The 24,804-nt window shown below is 42.4% G+C and overlaps 2 protein-coding genes across 6 annotated transcripts; one reads left to right on the forward strand and one right to left on the reverse strand.

Annotated features, from left to right (window-relative positions):
* Positions 1–587: 587 nt before the first annotated feature.
* MED4 (mediator complex subunit 4) lies at positions 588–20,964 on the forward strand. 5 transcript variants are annotated; one of them, XM_061607583.1, is made up of 8 exons: positions 641–731; positions 3,213–3,280; positions 5,363–5,429; positions 10,793–10,963; positions 12,128–12,185; positions 13,821–13,907; positions 14,194–14,325; positions 15,422–20,964. In XM_061607583.1, exons 3-8 carry the CDS (start codon positions 5,376–5,378, stop codon positions 15,592–15,594), a joined length of 675 nt encoding a protein of 224 aa, XP_061463567.1. In that variant the 5' UTR covers positions 641–731; positions 3,213–3,280; positions 5,363–5,375; the 3' UTR covers positions 15,595–20,964. The 5 variants fall into 5 exon arrangements, with proteins under 5 accessions (XP_061463565.1, XP_061463567.1, XP_061463569.1 ...); XM_061607585.1 differs by lacking the exon at positions 3,213–3,280 and adding an exon at positions 5,552–5,730 and having other exon boundaries at positions 709–731; XM_061607584.1 differs by lacking the exon at positions 641–731 and adding an exon at positions 764–1,035.
* On the reverse strand, positions 16,718–23,968 carry NUDT15 (nudix hydrolase 15). Its single transcript, XM_061607586.1, has 3 exons — positions 23,766–23,968; positions 20,482–20,678; positions 16,718–18,926 (listed from the first exon to the last, which is right to left on the reverse strand). The coding sequence occupies exons 1-3, from the start codon at positions 23,906–23,908 to the stop codon at positions 18,775–18,777; spliced, it is 492 nt and encodes a 163-aa protein (XP_061463570.1). The 5' UTR covers positions 23,909–23,968; the 3' UTR covers positions 16,718–18,774.
* Between the last annotated feature and the right edge of the window lie 836 nt (positions 23,969–24,804).

Genomic DNA, 24,804 nt, shown 5'->3' on the forward strand with positions numbered 1-24,804 from the left:
CTTAGAGTAGACCCATTGAAATTAATTAAGCTATTTTAGTTATGTCGATTAACTTTAATCAAGATCTGAACAGGGTGGTTCATGACAGATGCTGTTGGAGGTCGCTGATTCATAGGGTTGCCATAAGTCATAATCGACTTGAAGGCACGTAACAACAACAAAAATAACTTTATTTATTTATATATTTATGAGATTTGTTAGACGCCCATCTGGCAGAGGTTAATCTGCCACTCTGGGCGACTTACAACCAAACACAAGTACATTCCATATAGACATAATCAAAATCCTAAAAAATAGAGATTAAAAATTAAAAGCTTAAACATTTAAGCCCCCCAAGATCTGCAATCCGCCAGCCCAATCTGCCAGCCCAACTTTAATGGGTCTCGTCTGAGTAAGACAAGCGTTGAATACCACCCAATATGATTTACTTCGAGTTCCGAGTAAAGACATATATAGGATAGTATTGCAAATGTATGCGTTATATGCCAATCTCTAGCTTTAACGCCGTGATTCACTAGGTGGCCAGCAGATGGCGCTGTCTCTTCCCCTTGCGTTCTCCAAGTCCGAAGCAGCCGGCCGCTCTTTGCTGCGGCTTCCTCCTCCTCATTGGCAGGAAGAGGCTGCTCTCAGCCTGCGCCGGTGATGGCGACGGTGGCGAGTGGAAGCGGGGAGCGGGGCAGTACTCGAGAACGGCTTTTGACTGCGTTGGACGACCTGGAGCTCCTTGCCAGGTAGGCTGCCTCTGACGTCGACGCCACCGCGACCTGCAACGGAAAGGCAGTCACAGGTCGCATGTCTCGAGTCGCGTCCCAAAACCTGCTGGCGGCTGACGCGCATGCGTAGCGTTGCCCTTCTTTGCAAGGCTGTCATTCCGCGCCTGCCTTTTCTTTCCTCGGAGCGAAGGACGCTTCCGTCTTTTTTTTTTGCTAACAATTTTATTGCAGATTTAAAGGAACCATTTAAAACAGTTATTGTTTCAGTCGTACATAGTGGTTAATTTCAAGATCATTGACGCCAACAGTCTCCCGCCCCGAGGTAAACTTTATAAATAGACAAACATAGACATGTTACATGGATTGTTTTTTTCAAAGGCATATAATGCAATGTCCAGAAATTATAGTAATAATACATACCTTGGTTTTTATTTCATAATTATTAACACATACACGAAATGAATTGAGGTTTTTTTTATTCTATTCTAACCAAGAACTCGGAAATGGACTCCAGATTCTGAACTATACCAATAATTTACCTCTCTTTTTTATTTTAGCATGAACAACGCTTTTTAGGGGTCTGTTTGCGCATTTGGAAAGGCCAACAAGCTGCTGAAAGATTTAGGGGGAGGGGGGAAATGCCCCCCCTTAAAATGGCTTATTTTTTGAAGCCAGTTAAAAGTCTAGGAAAGGTAACGTCTTGTAGAGCACACATTAGACAGGGATGAGAAATGTTATGAATATAGTTGGGCCCCACTTTTCAGCGTTCCGCAAATACAGCGGCTTTCAATGCAGTGGTTCTCAATCTTTTTTGGTTTGCGGCGCACTGTAAAACATATAAAAATTTTCTGGCGCACTTCGTGTACAAAATTAAAAATATATTAATATATTTTAAACTATGAATAAATATAGCTTAATAATAATATACTTTCATAATATTCCTGGGACACCTAGCCACCTCTTGCGGCGTACCAGTGTACCCCTGCGCACTGTTTGAGAATCACTGAATTAGAGTAAGGCCCCACGCATATGGTGCTTGTTCCGCTTTTATGGTGTTTTGTGGACGTCAGGCGCCATTTTATTGAAAGAGTTCCACTTTTTGGCGGGTTTCACTTTTCGGTGGGGGTCTGGAACATAACCCGCTGTATGAGTGGGGCCCTACTGTATAAAAAAAAAAGTACTCCATGTATTTTGCAATTTGAATGGATTCAATTTTCAGAATGCAATTGTAAGGCAAGGCTTGTAGTTCAGCTGTGCATTGACCTTATTTGCATTCCTAAGGTGAAACTTGCATGGAGTTACCAAGAATTAAATATATGATTCTGCCTTCATGGGAAATAGATGTGTATGCATGTATGTTAAGTGTATGTGATTGTGGGTAGGTCTGACCAAACTCACTTGTGGAGTGTTGCCTCCAACAGCAAGGTAATACGGCCCTTGGCCTTAAAAAGGTTCCCCACCTCTGCTTTAACACCAACTACTGGATTGTTCGTTCCCCTCAGCTAGTGTCTCAGGAAAGCCAAAAGAAAGCTTTAATCCAGTTTGTATGTAATGCTAAGCAAAGCCATGGCTTTGCACAAACTCTTGGAGAGGAGATTGAACCTGCTTTGCTCCTCGTCTGGTCCTGCTGCTGTTGTGCTGCTGTGAGGTAAGCCATGGTTTAGCTTAGGCTGTAACCATGGTTCTTCCATTAGAGTTCACAGTTTGTCTAGAGGAGAGAACCCATGTGCCTCAGTTTGGATGACACGCTAACATGTAGCAGCACAGCAGGAAAGAGAATCAAAGTGGCCTCAAGCTCCTCTCCGGGAATATACACGCTTGTGTTGTTTGCACTGATAAGCTATTGTTTGTCTTACCATGATGTACAAATTGAGCCACTGACAAGGTGATGGGATTCAGAAATTGTGTATTTTCTTCTTCTTATTGACTACACACATAGGCTCATAATTAATAGAATTATTTATGATACCTGATGTCTGGGTTCTTTCAAACCTAAGGGCTATCCATAGAAAATAATGGAGAATTCGAATATTTTAGCATAGGTCTGTTTGGACAACAAAGTGTCTAATTCCAAACAAAAGGTAGCAGCAAAGACAGGGTTCATCTTCTTTCTAACTCAAGTTTTATTTCATGTTAAAAAACGTTTTAATTTTGTTTCTGTTTTTAAACCTGGGGTGGCTAACCTTTTTAAAATGAGGGCCTTTGCAACCCCTCAGAAGGATGTATGCCAAAAAAGTGTGTGAGACCAAAAAGTGAGCATGGGCACCACACACCAGAGTGCGTACACAGACGTCACACACGGTTTTCAAATGGTGCTGATGGGACTGGAAAAATGTTATAAAATTAGTGTGCTTTACCAGCTGTCATGCTGGTATTTGAAAGCAGAGAGATGAATTAAGCATCTTTCCCCAAAGGCTCCCCCCCCATGTTTTCCAAAGGTCAGCTACACCAGTCATCTGCCATTTTGTATTTACTGCTTGCTTCTTTTGCCTCAATTAGCAACACCGTTTGAGTTGATTTCATATATTTCTCCCCCCATCTGAAATACTACGCATCCTTTTGCAAAGGTGAGAATCTATTGAGCCCTCTCGTGGACCAGGCAGGTGGGATGCAGAAGGGTGGTCTAATACGGTATATCCATATTCTTAAGCATACAACACACACAACCCTTTCAAATTTTCTGATATTTTCTTACAACAAAAGTTTGAGGGAGGCCGCTTTCTTGCTTCACATTTTCAGAGAGTGCATGTGTAAGAAGCCGGAAACTACACAGTGAGTTGGTGATAGAAAAGATTTTGGGAATCAACTCTTTGGGCTTCAGGAATGGGTGAGGGCGGCTCCTAAGCTTTCTTTCCACCCAGCCACCCCATAAATTGGATGTTGGTGGTGTGTGTGTGTGCAAACTGGAGTTTTAGGTTGTCTTGGGAAGGAGAAAAAATGGGCCAGACATTCATACAAAGAGCACAGAGTGCTCAGGAAGCACTCAAGAAGGCGGAAGTGACAGTAGAACCAACACAATGCTGTTGCAGTCACTTTGGCAAAGATTGCCCACAGTCACCATAGCAAAGACTGAAATGCTGCACTGCAGTTGTTGAATTACAGCACAGTAAATAAAGAATAAATGCTGGTCCTTGCAATGGCAAGCCTCTCTGTGACTGCAGATTTGCCAATGTGGTTTATTACTGTTTCTTCGTGTGCCACTGCCATAGTCTTGGGGAGGGGGCATAGAATTGCATGGATGCCATATCGTGGTCATGGGCTGCTGGGTAATCATCATTGTTCTATGAGAGCAGAGGCTTTCCTTTCCTTTTTTAAAATGAAAGCTGGGTATATAGTGGCCTGAAGAAAACAAAATCCAGAAAACCTGGGTCTTATGGCAACCCATACGACCTTTTCTGGTTAAGAAGTGGCATATACATTTTATTCTAAACAAATAAACCTCAAGTTCATTTTATGTAACGATAATAACCCCAGATTTAAAATTTGAATCTTGTTATTTTATTCAGAATGACTAGCCTGTGTAGTGTAATGGTTAGGGTGTTGCTCTGATCTAGGAGACCAGGGTTCAAATCCCCACTCAGCCATGAAGCTCGCTGGGGACCTTGGGACAGTCACTGTCTCTTAGCCTAACCTACCTCACAGAGTTGTTGTGAGGATAAAATGGTGAAGAGAGAACTGTGTACACCTCCTTGAGCTCCTTGGAGGAATCCACAAGCAGGACTTCCCCGGAGACGCGCTGGCGCGGTCAGCCACTCAATGCCACTTGATGCCGCTGTTTGAGATCGGGCTGCTGGGAAGAGCTAGGGTGGCGGCTGATGGAGACTGACGGAGACTAAAGGGACTTTCTGTTGTTAGAAAGAATGAGACTGCGTATAACGTCATGGTTGGGGTGCTCTAGTAGCTAAGTTGAAACGGCTTTAGTTTTCTTTTACTCTTGCAATATTGATTAGACGTGTAATGCGCCCTCCTATAATATGTTATGTTATACTTACAGTGTAGAAATAGTTTTTGTGTTGTTGTAATATTTGCTATTTGTGACTTTTTCTATTATGGTTGTATTATTTTGCCTGAAATTGTTTTGTAATTGTTTGCTTTTGTTGCAAGCTGTTTCAATTATTGTGTTCTTGCTTCCTTTTTGTAAGTCATTTTGAGTTCTGTTGTTGAAAAAAGTGACTAATCAATACTAGTAATAAATAAATAAATAAATGTAATAAAATACTGACACACTTCTAATGTACTTGAGATTTTCACTAGCATAACTTTATGAAGATTGTGAGAGGTAGATTGCAGTGTTTCATTTTATGACTTTGGTATGACTTTGCCAAAGCAATTGAACGTGATGAAATGCTGAAAGCAATAAACATGGAGTCAGTATTGTAATAATAAATGAATAAAAGTGTTTCCATAGATCTTAAGGGTTATGGCAACTTTGCGAAACCTCTTGGGTGGTATTCCATGCTAGTTCTACTCAGAGTAAACACATTGAAGTTAATGGGCATGACTCACTTAGGTTCATTGATTTCAGTGGGTCTTCTCTGAGTAGGGCTTAGTTGAACACCACCCTTTATTGACTGTGGAGGAGGGAAAGATGTAACTCAGTTTTCAGTAACTACAACTGACTTCTTTCCTGTATGGAAACTTTGCTTCAGAGAACTGATTGAGATGTTGGCAATTTCAAGAAACCAGAAACACGCACAACCTGGGGAGGAGAGCCAGGTAAGCAAACATTTTAAAATCTCATAAAGAGTACAAAATCTATCTTTTGTTCTTTACCTAGCACGTTGATCAGCCTGGCAAATAATGAAAACATTTTTTTCCATCTCTGCCATCTGCTACAGGAAAGAGCATCATGCTTGCTGTTTGTTTAGGTGCTGGGCCTTCCATCGGGGACCCCGTCTGCCCATCTTAGAGCGGAATTAGGCTTACCCTCAAGTGCAGCATGCATAGACTTAGCCCACATCCGTTATTGGCTTAGAATCCTTCACATGAATGACTCAGCCTTGGTCAAACAATGCTGGTATGAACAAATGCGGTCTGGTGGATGGGCAACAGACTGTCAGATAATACTTTCTAAATATGAACTTTCCCAAGCTGAATTGTTGGAATTAAATAGAGTTGCCCTCCGAAACTGTTTTTTTCACTACGATGCTTCCCAAGATCGAATGTCCATAGTAACAGCTCCCTTTTCATCCTGGTATCCCCATTTTAAACTCAGTCATTCTATGTCCAACTATTTGGGCACGCTTGACAGAGCCAATATTAGAAGAGCATTTACTGCCCTCCGTTTTCAGGCCATGCCTACAGCTTACTTAGAAGGCCAATACAGTGGCATACCAGTGACCCAACGCCACTGTATATTCGGCTGTAAGGCCATAGAGGAGTTAGCTCATTATTTACTTCACTGCCCACTCTATGAGGATCCTAGACGAAAGTTTTTATCTTTTTTTTAGATGTTTTAGCTCCCTGCTCCGATAGGGAGTTGGTTAATATGCTTTTATGTGATAATTCTAATTTAGTGACCATCGCAGTAGCCAACTTTGCTTTGGCTGCCCAGAAACTGAGAGAATCCTTTGTTACAAAATCTCCTAGTTCAAAATAGTCATCTGATAATTTCCACAACGCTGTGAATTTTTAATAAAAATTGTATGTATTTGTATCTGTGCATAAGGCTTATGGCTAAAGTCACAATAAAGGAATACTGTACTGTATCTCCTGACCTATTGTTTGGGTTGCCAAGTGGCTGGATAATTTTTTATTGCCATGCCTGTGTTTCCTATACCTGGGCCAGTTGCCAGTTCAGAAAATGAAAAAGTCAATGGGCAGCAGGACTCCTTTTTCCTCTCTTCCTCCCATGCACCCACAGAATATGCTCCAGAGGGTCCCCCCAACTTTCTGGAGCTGATTTTGAGGGCGTGTGGGGTCTAGAGGGAACAGGAGAGGAAGAGAAAGTCGCATTGCAATCATGGAAGTCTGTTGCACCAGCAAAGCTGTAGTGTTGGATACAGACTGATAAAGCCAGGCCTGTGGAGGCTACCCATTCTGTCCTGGTTTGCTTGAGCACTGCTGTGAGGAAAGCACCAGAGTTCTGATCTGTTAGTTCAGCCTTTCCCAACCAGTGTGCCTCCAGATGTTGTTGGACCACAATTCCCCATTGGCAATGCTGGCTGAGGCTGATGGGAGTTGTGGTCCAACAACATCTGGAGGCACACTGGTTGGGAAAGGCTGTGTTAGTTAGAGGATGAGAGGGGGTGCCTGGGTTCAGGTGTCGCAATCCTCCCCCACCAGCCTTTGTACTCAAGGGTAGTGCTGTCATAGCAACATCTCAGCATTCATCTGTTAGTGGCAGAAAAAGATGCTTGGGTTGAGCCTCAGTGCTTTCCCTTCAGATTTTTATTGCTCCTGGGAGAAGCAGCGTTCATCCGCACTGGATTGTATTCCGTTCCTGTGCCAATAGATTATCAGGGCTATATTAATGAATGAATGAATTTTGTTAGTCACCTAGTAGGGTAGCTTTTAGGCAACTTACAATCAAGTTTAAAAACATACAAAATTGTTAAAACAAAATTTAAGCAATCAATACATAGAATGCCAGCTTGGGGGAGGGGCGTGAGGAAGTGGTGGCTTAACAACAACAATCCAAAGCAGCACTAACATCATGTCTTGACTCAGTTGGATCAAATGACTGGGTGAAGAAAGCCTTCATCTGATGCCGAAAAGTCATCACTGTTGGCGCCAGGCAAATCTCACTCGGGAGATCATTCCTCAGGTCACAAATGAAAAGGCCCTCTGCCTTGTTGCCATCTTTTGAACCCCTCTCAGAGAGGGCGCATAGAGAAGGGTCTCACATGATGCTCGTAAGGTCTGGGTACGTTTTTGTTGGAAGAGGCAGTTAGTCAGGTCCTGAATTGTATAAAACGTATAGGGTAAAACCAGCAATTTGAACTGGGGACAGAAATTACAGGCAGCTAGTGCAGTTGTGTTAATACGCATGTGAGATGGTCAGACAGACTAATCCGTATCAGCAGTCTGCATTCTGCAGCAGCTGCAGTTCTAAACCATCTTCAGAAACAGTCCTAAATAAAGTGCATTGCAGTAAACCATTCTAAAGGTTGCCAGGACATTGATCACCACAGCTAGGCTGTCCCTGTCTCTGTCCAGATAGGGGTGTAGTGGGTACAGAATTGTGACTGAGAGTGGTATCGAATGAACTCTCCTTCAATGATATGCAGCCACCACAGATACCAAGTATCTGACTCAGCCGCTAGTGTAGCCAATGAAGAAGCGCTTGTGTGAAAACAAAGCAATATTTTAGAACAGATATATTTGAAAAGAAGCAAGTTCACTTATTGTTCATAAGCATGCTGTTTCATAAATTTTCTCAAGGTCTTAAACTAGTTACTGAATTTTCTTTAAACACTGTTTTAGTCCTACCTGGCCTACCCTTCTAATATTCCTACACTAGCACCACCATCTCACCAGCTAATCCAAAAATAATTAACAATGCTGACCCTACATTCTCTTACACTAAACAGTCCCTCCAAACTATGCCAACAGACCCTCACTGCCCAGACACACCCTCAAATATATAGGACGTTGGGCCCAATGTCCTGTAGGACCCTGCAGAGTTGCGTAGCGGAACAGAGAGTTTTGAGCGAGCTTATGTGTGTGTGTTTGAATCTTTGCTAAGATTCTACCTTCCCTGCAAATTAGTCAGACAGAGACTTTAAGCTTTAAAATAAGAAAGAACTACTTTATTCTGGAAGTACATGCTTGATAGGAAAGAGTTCTATATCTAGCTAACTAGCTATGCTGGAGCAGCCGGCACTGGTCCCAGTGCTAGCCCTCATGCTGGTTGAGAGGAGAGACAAAGGAAAGATGTCTGCTCCCCTCTCGAGAAAGAAGAAAGACTGGGAAGGCGGGAAGGAACTGGGATCAACATTCCTTGCATATCAGTCTAGCAGGAAGGAAGAGACAGCAGGAGATCAAAGGACAGTTATAGCCTAGCAACCAAGAGGTCTCCTTTCTAGCTATGCCTTTAGCCCCATGCAGCCTCAACTCACAAGTTGGAGTTGAACCCCATATATTCCAACAAAATATAAACTTCTCACTTGCAGTCACTCAGCCAATCGCTATCCAGCACACTCCAACATTCTACTCACTCATTCCTCCCTCCCAACACTAACCACTTACCTTAAATACTCTAATATAAATCAACTACCATAAACTTAAAACACAAGCATGAAACATATGCATAAAAATATGAAACTTCACAGCGACCTCTAGCTAGCAGTACCTTTTATCAGTTTTGGCTGGTAAGACAACTGTGGCTGTTTCTGGACCAGAATAGCCTGAGCACCGTCATCCATATGGTGTAATCTCAAGGCCTGGATTACTGCAGTGTGCTCTATATGGGGCTGCCCTCGAGGTTTGTCTGGAAGCCACAATGGGTGCAAATGTGGCAGCTCGACTGTTCACTGTTGCAGAATATTGCCAACATGTTACCCCCTGGCTGAAAGAATTGCACTGGCTGCCAGTTAGCCATCAGGCTAAATTCAAGTTACTGGTTTTGGTGTATAAAGGCCTATATAGTTGGGACCAGGATACCTAAAAGATCATCTCACCCCTTATATATGTAGTTGATCACTGTGCTCTGCAGGTGAGCACCCCGTGGAGATACCATCTCATCAGGAAGTTTGTTCCACATAATATAGGAAGCAAGCCTTTAGTGTTGTAGCACCTGCCTTTGGAATTCCCTCCCCTTAAAAATTAGACAGGTGCCGTCTCTGTGGCATCTACTGAAGTCTGTCCGTTTTCAACAAGCCTTTTAAATAGATACCATTATTCCAGTCTGCATCTGTATTGGATTTGTTTTTAAGACGTTTTTGTTGTTCATTTACTTATAGTTTGCCACCCTGGGCTCCTTTTGGGAGGAAGGGTGGGATATAAATTTAATAAATTAATAATAAGACTCTCTGGAAGCTTCTGCTAGTGAAGAACGGGGCAGCCCAATGGGAACATGTGTCACAAGCCCTGAAAAAGCTGTACTGGTTGCCAGTGAGCGACCAAATCTAATACAAGCTGCTAGTACAGTAGGGCCCCGCTTTTCAGCGTTCCGCTAATATGGCGCCAGCAGGGCAATCAGCTGTAGTGCGGGGAGCTCCAGCTGCCAGCGATCAGCTGGAGCACATGATCAGCTCTACTGTACAGCTGATCGGACTGGAGCAGCAGCAGGCTTCCGGCTATGTCCCACTTTCCGGCAATTTTTGCTTGTCAGCGGGGGTCTGGAATGTAACCTGCTGTATGAGTGGGGCCCTACTGTACTAGCATACAAAGCCCTATGCAACTTGGGACCCATGTACTTAAAAGATTACCTCTCCCAATATCAACCATATTGGACTGTACGATTGGCAGGAGAGGTCCTCTTGGTGATACTGCCACTGAGTGCTCCTCAGTTGGCACTGACCCATGACAGGGCCTTCTTAGTAGTGGTTCTCAGCTTATGGAATGTTCTCCCTAGTGAGGTATGTCCGTCATCCTCATTATTGACATTTAGGAGGAAATTAAAAACATTCTTGTTCACCAATGCAAATGACAACTGAAAGATACTGTTCTTAGCAACTGAAATTATTAGCTGTGAGAACATGTGACTTTTTAAAGACATTCTTAATGTTTTTAAATGTTTTATTTTATTTTAATATATCTTGTTATTTAATATATCTTGTTGCTGCTGCTCTTTGTTTGCCACTGTTGGCTCTTTTGGAAGGAAGGGCAGGATAGAAATGGAATAAGTATTTGGGAAGTGCTTCTTTGATATGTTCAGAATTGTTGTTTTTGAGCAGTCAAATCCTCCCCCTTGCAAATAGAGTAGCTATGAACAAAGTATGGAAAGTTAGCATAATGGTAGGTCCCCCGTAAGCCATATGTGGGCCATATTTGTGTGCGTATTTTCCCTGGAGGCGATTTAGAGCAAAATTGCTTTCAAGGAACTGCTCTAAAATTGACAGCAAATCACTTTCCCATTCAGCTTTGTATTCCTACTTGGCAACCAAAAATGGCATGTAATAATTTGTGTTGGACAGATCCTCGAGTTGTTGATTCAAAGGGATAAAGAGTTCCAAGAATTAATGAAACTGGCCCTTGATCAAGGGAAAATCTATCATGAGATGCAGCTATTGGAAAAAGTGGTAGAGAAGAGAGACAGTGATATTCAGCAGCTTCAGAAACAACTGAAAGAAGCAGAGCATATATTGGTGAGTCTGAGTAAAATGCCGACATTTCAGAAGATTGGCAAGAAATGACTGTCTGTTAAATCTGCCAAGCAAAGAAGGTCTCTAGTTAACTAGTCTCTTAAGCACATTTAGTGGCTTTCATGTATCGATCATAATAATATATGTTGCATGTTACCCAAGTAAATGCCCGCCCTCTGGGATACTTACCCTGGTTGCTATACCATCCTAAAAGCCAAGTCTGCACCTCCTTTGGTTCTCTTAAGCAGTCTTTAGATTCTTTTCCTGTTCCTCAGGTTCTTCTGCTTCAGTCTCCCCATTCAACTGAATCTTTCTTGTCTGTGTTCCCTTTTTGTCCAAGGACCTTCAGGTCTACCATGCTATTGCTTTTCTCACTTCTGCATTTCTCCTCTGTACTGAGGTTGACTTCCCTATACAGTAGGGCCCCACTCATAAGGCAGGTTATGTTCCAGGCCCTCGCCGAAAAGCGAAAACCGCTGGAAAGTGGGGCCCTACTGTATTCCAGCCACCGGGCTCCAGCTGATCAGCTGTAGTGCGCAATCAGCTGTAGCGCTGGGAGCTCCATCCACCGGGCTACAGCTGATAGCGATCAGCTGGAGTGTGTGAGCTTCCTGCGCTACAGCTAATCAGCTGGAGCGCACAGTCAGCTGGAGTGCAGCGGCTAGAGCTCCCCACACTACAGCTGATAGCCGTGCTGGTGCCGCCCTATTAGTGGAACACTGAAAAGCGGGGTGCTGAAAAGCACCCTACTCTACTTGTCTGCTCCCTCTTGTTCCAGGTGGTAATGTTTCCTTTTTCCTGCAGTCTAACTCCTGGATATAATTCCGGCTGCCACAGAAGTGCCATCTGGTGATCACCACCATAGTGGTTAATGGGGACAAGACTTGCTGCCCTGGGCTCCTTCTGGGAGGAAGGGCGGGATGTACAGTTAATAATCCATGGGTCATACTGTTTCAAGATTTTCTCTGTAACAGCAAAGGCTATTAAATGTTGTTAAATGAAAGATACATTCTTAAGATTCTATCAAATGTTTGGTCATCTTGCAAAAACTTTAGTTCAGCTAGGATGACTGGAAATGTTTTTGTAGTAAACTCTTTCTAGTTGCAAAGAGTTTATTGAGCCTCTGGTTACATATTTGTTCACCAATGAGTATTATTTTATATAAAGGCTACAGCTGTTTATCAAGCAAAAGAAAAACTGAAATCAATAGAAAAGGCAAGGAAGGGTGAGTATTTTATTTTTATTGTATTTTATTAAGTTTTAAGGTCAGTTTCCACAACCACATTTATTGCGGTGATTATATCTCTTGTGTAATAGTTTTCCAGTGAAAACACAGCTAAGTAATAAGAAAACCAGTATTTAAATGCCCACCAGTGAGAGGAAGTCTTATTATATGATAAATTTATGTCTTGTTGATTACCACTTAAGATGATCACATGACTTGACTATGAGAATATGTGTGATGTAGCTTTGCAGATTTTAAATCCTGTGGATTATTTCCCCCCGAGGGAAAAGAAATCCTAATCAATTCATTGTCAGATTTTAGTCAGAGATTGTTTAGTCAATTTTCTAGCAATTAAGTATGTACATTCCTAATGCACACACACACACCTCACATTTCTCTCGAATTTACCCTGGAATCTGTACTATAAAACACCTTCCAGCTCAGACATGTCTAATGTCTTTCAGCTTTATAAAGCTACATCTCCCAAGTCATATATGACAGATATACAGTTAGGAAAAAATGAAACACACCAACAGCCCCGTAGACCTACATTTCAAGACACAACTTTCTTGGAATGTTCAACTTGAAAGCTAAAACAAAAGAGCTCTTTTTGTTTCTTCCAGACATAATTTGCTAGAAGGTAAATAAAACTGTATTTTTTAGTTTAACATCCTGATGTTTAGCCTGGACATGATAGCACTCTTCTGCATGACAGCCTTTCAAATAAGACTTGTGCACAGCTGCCATAAGATCTGATGGGCTTAAGTTCCAGAAGGGTAAATGTTGTTTGAACATTAAGAGAAACTTCTTGATGGTAAGAACAGTTTGACAACGGAATCAGTTATCTAGAATGGTAATTGGCTCTCCCTTGCTGAATGTGTTTAAGCTGGGCAGCCAGCTGTTGGGGATGCTCTAGCTCTGGATTTCTTGCAGTGAGCAGGGAGTTGGTCTGGATGGCCTACAAGGCCCCCTTCCATACTCTGTGATTGTATCCCAATAGTGGCCAGTTAGATTTTCTTTTCAGTATTATCAGCCTTGCTTGATAAGGACAGTTTCTCAGGAAAAATGCAGAGGTGACTGTTCAAGCAGCGGCCATCTAGATGCAACACAAACATACAACTCTTCTGCTTAGTTGCTGACTACAGGCCATGCAACAAGTGAGACTTTGCTTGGCTGTTCAAAGCTGCCACCAGCATGCATGAATGTCGTTGCACCCATGTGTTCACAATATCTGTGTGGGAGCGCAAAATAAAATAGTTTAATAAACAGGAAGGAAATGTTTTAATTTGGAAATTCCCAACTAGCCTTCCACATGATAACCATAGCAGAAGAACATGTAGTGATCTGCAAAAAATAAACATACCAGAATAGTGGTTCACAATGTAATTAAATTCAGTGTGCAGAAATGCGAAAATGAGCCAGAATTGGTAGCTCAGGAAACTAGAGCAGAGACATCATTATCACTGCTGGGCTCCTACTGGAAGGGCAAGATATAAATCTAATAAATCATCATCATTATGATGCTACAGCTTTTACATTTTTTTTTTCCTGGAAGGCTGGCTTCTTCTCTTGAAACTTGTAATGAAAACATTATGCTTTTATCTATTGCATCTTTCTTTCTTCCACTTCTCATAGGGGCAATTTCATCTGAAGAAATAATTAAATATGCTCACAGAATTAGTGCCAGCAATGCTGTTTGTGCTCCTCTGACATGGGTGCCAGGTAAATAACAAGTTTAACAAAGAGATACATTTGGCATATTTTCACTGATAATTAGATGTATAGATGTTTCTGCTCTGTTAATTGCAAATATATATTTTGTGTACTTTTTTTTGCTAAATTTCATAGGCATTGCAATATTGTGAAACACACAATTTCCTACATAACAAACATCCTTTGTGCTATTATGTGGACGACGATAAAAAGAAAAGTTCATTGATGGAGATTGGGTAATTATCTTGCAAAAGTATATTAATTCAGCATTGCAAACCGATTGTTTATTTTTAAGGCGATCCTAGGAGGCCATACCCAACTGATTTGGAGATGAGGAGTGGTTTGCTGGGTCAGATGAACAACCCATCAGCAAATGGTGTCAATGGACACTTACCAGGGGATGCACTTGCAGCCGGCAGATTGCCAGGTAATGGGGAATAAAGATAAATTAAACTTCTCCATTGACTAGTGGTGGTTGAATGAACCAAATGATTGCTAGCAAAGCATTTGAAGAGTAGTTTCAAATAGCATACGTTATTTTAGAGAGGGGGAAATGTGCTTTATTTAGCCAGCTGCTAAATTGGACTGAAAGAACAAAAAATTCTTTATGATTTCAGTTTTATTAAATGTTAATTACACTATGCAGTATGGCCAAAGAAATGTTTTTGTTATTGTGGATAACATTACTCTAATATTGCTGAGTTTTATTGTAGTATTAGCATGCAGTCACTGAGCTAATGGTGGCTTAATATGTATGTAACACTACCTAAGCCAAGGATATCGCCAGCATGTCGCTCCTTCTGGAGCGAGCATGGGCTCCTTCTGGAAGGATAGAATATAACTTTAATAAATAAATAAATTTTCCCTCCCTTGAACAGCTTCCTTTTTTGGAAATGACTGTCATTAAAGCTACCTCTGCACTGACATTTTTGCCAGTGTTGAAACCATGGTTAGAAGCAGGCGTAAACTGTGGTTTAGGCTAGCTATGATTAGCAAAAAAGAAAGAGAAGAAAAAAGATGTAACTTAGCCGTAGTTATCTTCCAAATTGGAAGGTAGAGGGTGAATGTATGAGAGACAGAAGGGTTCTCTCAGTTCCAAAACTGGGCAGGTGGATGGAAAGGGGACCAAACCAAAGTTCAGCAATCCATATCGAGTTTGATATTAGGCATAAGCTATTGGATGAAAGAGAACGATTTGTCATGTGCACTAAAATACATGGGGCATAATAAAACACTATTGTTTTCCATTGATTTTAATGGGAATTTCAAGCATACTATCTCCCTCTGAAATCAGTGGGGCATAAACATTTAACTTCGGCTGGCTTGTGCTTTAGTTGTATGTCATAGGTTGCAATGCTTAGCAGTTATATAATTCTGTGAATGTTTAGTTAAAAGTTAAGCCCTGCTTTGTTCCATGAAACTTCTAAAGTGTCATAGTATTGGACTGCAAGTTATTAAAATAGATTGTTATGAAAATAACTAGATGGCAAGTGTGATTGTGTATTATTTTGTTTTTCCTTTAGATGTACTCGCACCTCAGTATCCCTGGCAATCAAGTGATATGTCAATGAACATGCTGCCGCCTAATCACAGCAATGACTTTATGCTAGAACCTCCTGGACATAATAAGGAAAATGAAGACGATGTAGAGGTCATGTCAACAGATTCATCAACTAGCAGTAGTGACTCAGATTAGGAACCACATCTCAGTATTTTGTGCAGACTGTACACTTGGTCTACAATCCAGATAGGGGCTACAGTACAAGACAAGAAAACTAAAATGTGGGCATTTATTTCCTTATATTTAATTCATTCATTCAAAAGATCCTGTTTATGGCTGGACACAGTACTGGAGAAAACTGAGCTTCTTTCCAATGGCTATGACACAATTTGTTTCAATGTGTTCATTGTACAGTGGATAAATTTTTTCCCCAAGAATTTATTTTAGTGAACAACTATGGGAAGTGATAACTAATTATCATGGCTTGGATCCAGAGTAGTCCTTCCGTGAAGGGTTCATTTAATTTGTGGAAAGGGCTGCAATCCAGTGAAGGTGCCTGCAAATAGTATAAGGAAAATTTTCACCAATTCCCCTTGTAGCTTCCCCTGCTGGTCTGGAGGGTTTTCCAACTTGCCAGAATAGATAGTTGGAGGGGAAGGGGGCAATTGGGGAAAATCCATTTCCATGAACAGAAGTATTCTGTGAGCAGAACTTTGCTCCCAGGATCTCTGGGAGACAATATGCAATGTGAATTGGGTTAAATGTTTATAGATATTATAAGTTTGTTGCCAGGGCCACATTCTACTAACTCATTACGCTAGCAGAAGCTGCTGTAAGCATTACTGCTAGTGCAACAGGATTTCCCCTGGCGCCCTCCCCAGATCTGCTCTGGAGGGCTAGGAGAACCCCCAAAACAGTGCATTGTGGGAGGAGAGGGGAGATTGTTCCATCTGGCAAGAAGAAATGCTTCTGCTGGTGGAACAATCTCCTTAGTGCTACACTGAATATAACCCTAGGGTTCAGCTCATGATCAGCTTTGTGTGTGGTTTTTTTATAGGATATAATAAGCTTGGGACTAATTTTGTGATATATTTTGAATGAGGTTCTTTCAAATAAAAGCATACTACTATTCATCTTTTTGATGAATGATGAATGCTACTATTCATCATGCCCAGTCTGAGGGCATTAAGTTTTATCCAGTGATTGTGGGGGGGAAAGCTCCCACAACCATATTCCTCTTCTTCCCTGCAGCCCTACTGAAAAGCGCCTCCATAGGATTGGGGTGCCTTCACAGGGTGGCCTGTGAAGGTGGCAGCTGTTGGAGGAGGTAGGGGACATAGCCTCAGCTCAGGCAGAGGCAGAAGGAAAGTGCTTTTGCCTGGTTTTGGATGATTCTGTCCTTCCACCAGAGTTCTCCTCCCACCACGGCAAGGGAAAAATACAGCCCACACTATTCAAGAGGGCCCTGCAAGCCCTTGGAGGCTTTGGAGGCGAAAGAGAGGTTGCACAAGCTCCTTTCCGTTATTGTACCCTTGGATACAACATTAAGAGTATATTGAGCTGAGAGTTAGTTTACTAGATTTACAGCAAGCTAAATCCCTTTACAGCAAGTCTGCAGTACTGGAACGGGTTTGGATAAGGCAGAGGAGCCCAGCTGGTGAGGAGTGCACCTGCCCCAAGCAATGGATGGGCGGAAGCTACCATTGGAGATATCCCTGCCCGGGGCAGCCAATACAAATTCAATAACATGTTGCTGGCAAAAAGTACAAAAAAATCTGTGTGGCTGTTCATTGTCAGGGAGGGTGCAACCCACCGCTTAATGTACAGGATATGCAAATCAAGACTGCAGGTTCCAGGAACTGTACTATGGCAACCCTTTATAAACGGGTGGTGAATTTTTCAACCTGAGGCTTAGATTCCCTTGCAGCCAAACTTCCAGGAACTGCAGGCCAGCAGGGAACAGGGCCCTCAGTGCTTCCTCACACCCCACACTCATACAGGGCCAGCACTAGACTTCAGAGGTCCCCAGTGCCACAGCTGCCCTGACCCCCCCTCCCTCTGTGCCCTGTCCCCATCTTTGTCGTAGTGGCAGCAGTGCCATTCTCCTACTTTCTTTTTTGGGGGGGGGCAGGCTCTGAGAAAAGATCAAAGGAGGGTCTTCGTTTAGAACTGAGTGAGGTGTCTAAGAGAATGTAAACTTAATTTTAAAAAAGCTGCAGTGATGGTGCAGGCATTTTGCAGGTCACCTCACCCCAAAGGCCCCCCTTTGGCCCTTCATGTAGACTCAGAACAATTGAAAAGGCCGAGGGGAAAGCAGCAGGCAGGAAGATGGAGGCAGCCACTAGAAATGGGAGCCAAGTGGTGTCTGAATCCCTCCACAGTTCATGCCGCATGTAGTCCTGAAATAAGCTATTGGCTTCAATTCAGTAATTATGGTGCTGGGCAGGAGGGGCAAAGAAGCTGTAGGCTAGAGCGGGAGGCCCCACAGGCTGCAAATAGCCTGTGAGCTGGCACTTTCCTACCACATCTTGAAACGTAGGTGGCTGAGGGCCAACCTTTTTTCATGTAGTCCCTGATACCTCCTGAAGCCACCCCATTCTCCCACCAGAATTCTCGTTTGCTTCCTTATTATGCCTGGACTTTAAGCATCCTCCACCTTTATACAGCTTCAGAACAGCTGAAATGGGGACAAAAATGGGGCTTTTAAAAAAAATAAAATGTTATTTTAGAATGTTTTCCTAGCTGGCTTGGTGAAAAATAGGTTACCCACCCCCAGCTGTCTAAAAACAAATTGGTAGGATTCTGCCATGTGCATGCACCGCCCTAAAATCAGAGATGAATTGCTTTCACTTGCTTTGCAGAACAATAGTTGTATTGGTCTTATCAACTCTTTCCTGTTCTTTTTGATAGTACCTCTCCCACTTGGGGCCAGAAAAGCAGTTCAGGTGAGAAAGCCACAATATGAAACATACAGCATAATGCACCCAAATAAACCCAGAACATTTTAAAAACAAACCGTGCAGTAACACACATGGTATGGAAGAACAATGCCTTTACTATGAGAAGACAAAGCAATTACCCTGCCCCACTGCATCCCCTAGCACACTTGTTTAAATGCAACTGAACATGCACTAATTGCTATACATGTATTATATGTACACGTATTGTATCAATCTTCCTTGCTATAGGACTAACGTTTGTCAAAATGCTGCATTTTGGGTGACATGTTTAGTGCCAGGCCTGTGTACTTCTATGTAGGGTAGGGGTAGAATATGCTTACTCCCCCCATCCCTGCTTGCCCACAGGGGTAGAATAGAGTTCTTTATTTTACAAAAATAAGTCCCTGTGAAAACAAACATTTCCTACACAGTAAATTTAGCACTCTCTTTTTAAGTGATTTCCAGTGTATCCCATGAGGTGATTTAATTCTTCTGTGAAAGGATTGTAGCCTTGCTCTTTTAAGCAGCGTAAACCCCAGAACAGTTGATCTGCCGAAGGAAACTCTTCCCATTTGACCCATTCCCAGCCTGTAAAAAGAAAGGAGGAAAGGTATTGCATTGTAGGAAGTCAGAACTTTGAGCCAGCTCATGTAGACATCCCCCCCCCCAAGATGTATCCGGATTTGGGTGCTTCCACACGGCAGTTTACAGTGGGCTCGGTGCTACCTACCCATGCAAGCTTTTTGCAGCATTCACACGATCTTATCAAACTGCCATCCCATATTCCCATTTCATCCAGATTTACCATTTCTACAGAAAAGCCAATAAGTAAAAAATGTGGAAGCAGTAAATCCACATTACATGTGGGTGGGAGAAAATATGGGATGGCCTTTGGGTAAGGGTGATGTTGTGTGGACTCTGCAAAAAACTTGCGTTCTTCAGCAGCACCAAGTCCATAATAAGCTGCTGTATGATAGCAACCTTAAAGGCACTAGTAGGATGTAAGCTGCTTCAATACATAATATTGCTCTTCCTTTTACTCCCCACGTAAAAGCCTACTCATTTTTGAACTGTATCCACCCTTCAGCATTAAGCATGCTGCTATACTGCTGAAGTGCGAGACCACCAATTTTCTGCTTAACAGCTGCAACAGAAAAGGCAACTGGCAGTGTGGCAGGGGTTTCAAACATTCCGGGCCCTCTCGGCTGATTCACTCTGCAAAGGTCCGTGTGAGATCAGGGCATGATGGATCCGTCTGCAACAGAAAAGCCACATGGGGAGGCACCAATCGCAGGGGAAGGAAGAATATCTCGGATGGATGGTGGTTCCACATCTCTTCCAATTGGAGCATTTTCTCAACTGAGCATTATTGTAGTAACTGGTTGGGCTTCAATATAACAAAGAAGAAACAGTATAAAAATGCCACATGAAACTTCTGTCTGTCCCCCCTCAATTTCTCTTTAAAGCGTAGCCAGTGTGGTGGAGTGGCTAGAGTGTTGCATTACAACTCTGGGTCCAGGTCAGATCTCCACTCAGCCATGAAGCTCATGGGAGTTGATGGCCAGTTTTCATCTCTCAACCTATGATATCTCATAGGGTTGCTGTGATGATAAAGTGTGTGTGTGTGGGGGGGAAGAACCATGTACACTGTTTTGAGTTCCTTGGAGGAAAGGTGGAATATACATGTAAATAAATAAAATGTTAGTGGTTTTACAGGCCTTTGACATTGCTAAATATTTTTATTCCTTCAAGATCCTATTGGAACAGATTTGGAAGAACTGCAAAACAATGCAAACAAACAAAATAGATGGGGGTATGAGGTCATATAACTGTTCTATTTGTATCATTACAGATCTAACCCCATCAGAATATGGATAAGAGGCGCCTGCGTAAATTAAGATAGATTTACACTCTCATCCAATGCTTACATGGAAGCAATCAATGGAGCCTACTCCAAGATAACTGCATAGAATTACACCCTAAACCTCACCAGAGGCAATGTAAAAATATATATGGCATTTTCATACGCAAGAGGATAGAAGAAATAGAAAACTATAATCTTACTGTAAAACTATGCACAGAATGTTGTTATGGAAACTTCCTAACTAAGCAATGTTCACTGAAGAGTAAAATCATGTCCTACTTTCATTTTTATCAGGTTCCAGATTCCTTGGTTCAGATTCATAATTCATATCCACTTCTCCTTTCATTAAGATAGTGACATAGTGGTAATGATCCTTCAGACTAATAGCATTTACAGTTGATGCAAAATGGACATATGCTAGGTGTAGGGCTGTTTCTTCCAAGGTCTCTCTTTCTGCACATTCTGCCAAGCTTTCACTAAACAGACAAGAGGAAAAAGGTTAAGCAAACGCAAAATACTAGTTGTACTCAGAAGGCAAGAATCAGGCCTAACTGCTTGAAGCATCAGTAGAACTCAGCTTATTCATCATCCAGCAACCATAAAGATGATAATGGCTTCACCACTAGGTCTATCCTTCTGGACCTATTTGAGGGCCAGTATGGGGTGAGGAAGGGACAGGAAATAGTTCTTAGGTTAAAGGCAGCATAAGATTGCCTGTGACCAGCAGTTGTATGGAAATAAAGATTTGAGTGATTGCACCTACTCCCATTTTCTGCACAGATCTTTGGGGGGATTGCTCTTTTTATTCATTACTCATTACTCTTTTTAATTATACTTTTATTCAGCTTTTTTCCTAATTCCACATTACTATAAATAAAATACAATAACAGTACAGTAATACCTCAGTTAACTAAGTAGAAGTGTTCCTTGACATTACTTCTTTAACAGAAACTTTGGTACCAGAGGTAGGAATAACATGGAAAGTATAAGGATAGGTTCCTACTCCCTCTCATAGATAGCAGGGGCAGCTTCAACAGGAGCTTTAAAAGTGCCTATCTGGCACCCACCCCTCCCCTTCTGAATTGTATTGGATACTTCCCTATCCAGCCCTGGGAGAAAGCAAGAGATCTCTTTAATGCAAAGCAAACAGATAGGCTTGTCAGTTTCACCATGGCAAAACAAAGGCACAGGCTTGAAAGTTTAGCCATAGCAACCCAAAGCTAGTCAGTTTCACCTTTAAAAAAGCCTTCCTTAAAAGGAGCTTTGTTCCTGGAGGATTCCTTAACTGAGATATTACTATAATAAAAGGGAAAGAAGTGGAGAATGGGCCAGAAAGAGAGGAGATATTGGGCTTGCAGGGCAGGAAAAAAAAAGTCATCCAGCTGATTCAATATAAACATACCATATTTTCCCCAAGACTGCCAAAGAAATTACTACTAGCAGTGTTAGAGTCTGGATTGCACCAGAAGGTAAATTTTGCATGAGCATAGGGGACTGGCTTAGATTCTTTTTTTTTAAGTGCCCCAGGTTTCCCTGGCTTCTTGAAGTGGGGGAGGAGGTCCCCAGACACTTTCACATATATCAGTCTTAGTGCCCTCCAGCCATTCAGCAGATCTGTGAAGTGACACAATAGGGCAGAGGAAGGGCACAGAAGACAGAGACCTTGAGGTACATTGGCAGGTCCTAGAAATTAAAACCTCATTTTACAGGTAATTGCAGTCTGTGCCAAGAAAGGCTGGGAAGAGCAGTGTTCCACAGAATTTTTTTAACATATTGATAGGAATCCAAAAAGCAAAAATAACTAGGAGATGGCAACTCACAACATCAATTAACTGTGGAAGCAAGTTTATTTTATATGGCACTGACAGTCATAAATTTAACATTCAGCAACTGTTTTTATCTGCTGAATATGGGAGTCTAAATTCAGTTTCAGAACTGCGGAGAAATCTCAGAACTGCGGAGATGATCATTTCTAAGGATGTGACAGCCTAAAGGGACTATTTAAATTGCCACCTCAAATAAGAGACCTGCAAAGGATTAAACCCAATGCTTGATTCTATCTTTTTAGCTTCACTGACTGATAAGAGACCAAATTTACCCTCATATATATATATATGAGGCAAAAGATATTATTGTGGTCAGTCAGTGAGTCTCTACATCTAACTTCAGCAGTACATGGACTTTGTACAATAAAAAAAACTATAGAGGTGTAGAGAAGGTGTGGAAGATGATGCGTTGTATCCTTTCATATTTTCTCCTATATTGACTACTGCAAAACAAATATAAGGTTGGGCATGGTGAACTACAGCATGGGGGAAGAAAGGAGTCATCCATCTTAGCTGGGACATGTCTGGCCTTCCCACCTTGTAGCCTGAAAATACAGTTGCATTCCTTGCCTGGACACATTGCAATGCCCAGCGGCTTGGTGGGGGGGGGGTCTCTCTGTTATGTCCACCCCAAAGCAAAGCCGGGGGCAGAATTCTATTTCATTTTAGCTATTAACAATCTTAGTTATTGGTGTTTTAAAGAAATAACAAATATTTATCATAATCAAAAATTCTTATTGATACCAAGATTATTAACATACACGACCTTTCAAGTACTGACTCGCATGACCCCAACGGTGAATATTGTTTCTCTTAATAGCTACTTGATACCGTGGACCGGGTCTTAAGGGAAAGGGCTGTAGTTAGGGGAAGGGTGGCAGCTCTGCAGGGAGTTCCAGGTTCAATCCCCACTGGCATCTCCACTCCAAGTAGAGCTGCGAGAATGAATGAATCTTTATTTTTACCCCGCCCTTTTTCCAAAACTGGAATTCAGGTCGGCTTACAAATAAAAACTACTCATAGGTAAAAAAAACATACAAAAATATACAATTAAAATAGAATTAAACTATTCATAACATTAAAATCATGAAACATACACTTAAGATACTAAAACAATTTAAAACATTAAGAATAGGACCATAGAACAATACAACAGACCTTATGAGGCCTTATCTTAAACATCTTCTAGTCCAAAAGCCTGTCAGAATAAAAAAGTCTTTGCCTGCTGACGGAAGGATAGCAAGGAAGGGGCCATTTGTGCTTCCCCTAGGAAGAGAGTTCCAGAACCTGGGGGCAGCCACCGAGAAGGCCCTATCTCGTGTCCCCACCAATCGGGCTTGCGAAGGTGGTGGGACTGAGAGAAGGGCCTTTCCTGAAGATCTCAGGGCCTGGGCAGGCTCATATGGGGAGATACGGTCTGACAAATAGCCTGGACCCAGGCCATATAGGGCTTTACAGGTCAAAACCAGCACTTTGAATTGTGACCGGAAACAAACTGGCAGCCAGAGAGACTCCCTGCCAGGCAGAGTAGACAGTACTGAACTAGATGGACCACTGGGTCTGACAGCATAAGGCAGCTCCCAATGTTCCTACATTTTATTGAGACGACATCCATCCTAATCCTATTCTACTTAATTAGATTAGAACCCGCGGAAAGCTCATGCGCACTGCGTTCTGATTCGTTTAACGTCAGATAACGACGTTGTTACATCACGATGACGACACGCGTAGACCTACCCAAACTCCAAGTGTCCTCCGGGGAGCTGAAAGGTGCCGGCACCGACGTTGCTTTTCCGCTTGCCAAGAAGGACGCAGCCGGGATGGGCGGAACTAGTAATTACCACTCCGACGCCAACACCCGGGCGTCTCCCGCACGCCATGCTGCTGCGTCCGCTTCTTAGACGGCCCTTCCCTCCGTCCAATACGTCGAAACCGTACCTCGGCTGCTCCAATCGGCAACTGAGCCTCAGAGCCACGCCTCTCGTTCTTAATTGCCAATTGTGGCTTTTAATTTAGTAGCACAGATATAGAAAAAGGGAAGAGATAAACATTTCTTTTTTTAAATCGGCGTTTTATTGGGGAAGCGATTTTTACATTTCTCCCGGAGCTGAAGTGACAGCTGCCCACGTAAAATATATCTGTTGCGCAGCAGAGCAGTGTAAGGAGATTTCTTGCCTCAGATCTTATTTCATTGTTCATGTTGTGGGTTGGGGATCAGGCGGAGAGAATGGCTTATTGAAGGTTGGGAGTCGAATGGGCACACCCACCTGCCCTACACCTGACATCGTATATTGTGTCAGACGGGAGGGAACGTAAAGACACGGATGTGCCAAAAGAGGGTTTGCAGAGCCCAAAGAACACCTGCGACTTTGTAAAAGCCACTGTGATTTCAAACCGTGCAGGCAAAGGACAATGAAAAGCGATGTGCGGTGGTCACACACGTGGGAAGGTCCAGTTAACCACCCCTGTGGTAGTCCATACCCTTCTCAATGCAATCCAGATTTCCCCTTACAATGGAAAATCCAATAATTAAAAATAACATAGTATACCACTGCTGGTGTGGAAGCTTGTTGGTGCATTTTTTGGTAGGCAGCTTATCATGTGTTTTGGTGGGTGACTTCTCACCTAAGCACATACAAGCATGCCTATTCCCACCAATTGGCACATGTTGAAGGCATGTTTGAATTTCAACAAGCAGGTTAGGAGGAACTGTTCTTTCAAGATCTCCACAGAGTATATGTGGGGGATTATCTCAAAGACCTTAACTGCAGTGTAT

Source organism: Rhineura floridana, chromosome 2 (genome assembly GCF_030035675.1).
Source record: "Rhineura floridana isolate rRhiFlo1 chromosome 2, rRhiFlo1.hap2, whole genome shotgun sequence".
In the NCBI taxonomy this organism is placed as follows: domain Eukaryota; kingdom Metazoa; phylum Chordata; class Lepidosauria; order Squamata; family Rhineuridae; genus Rhineura; species Rhineura floridana.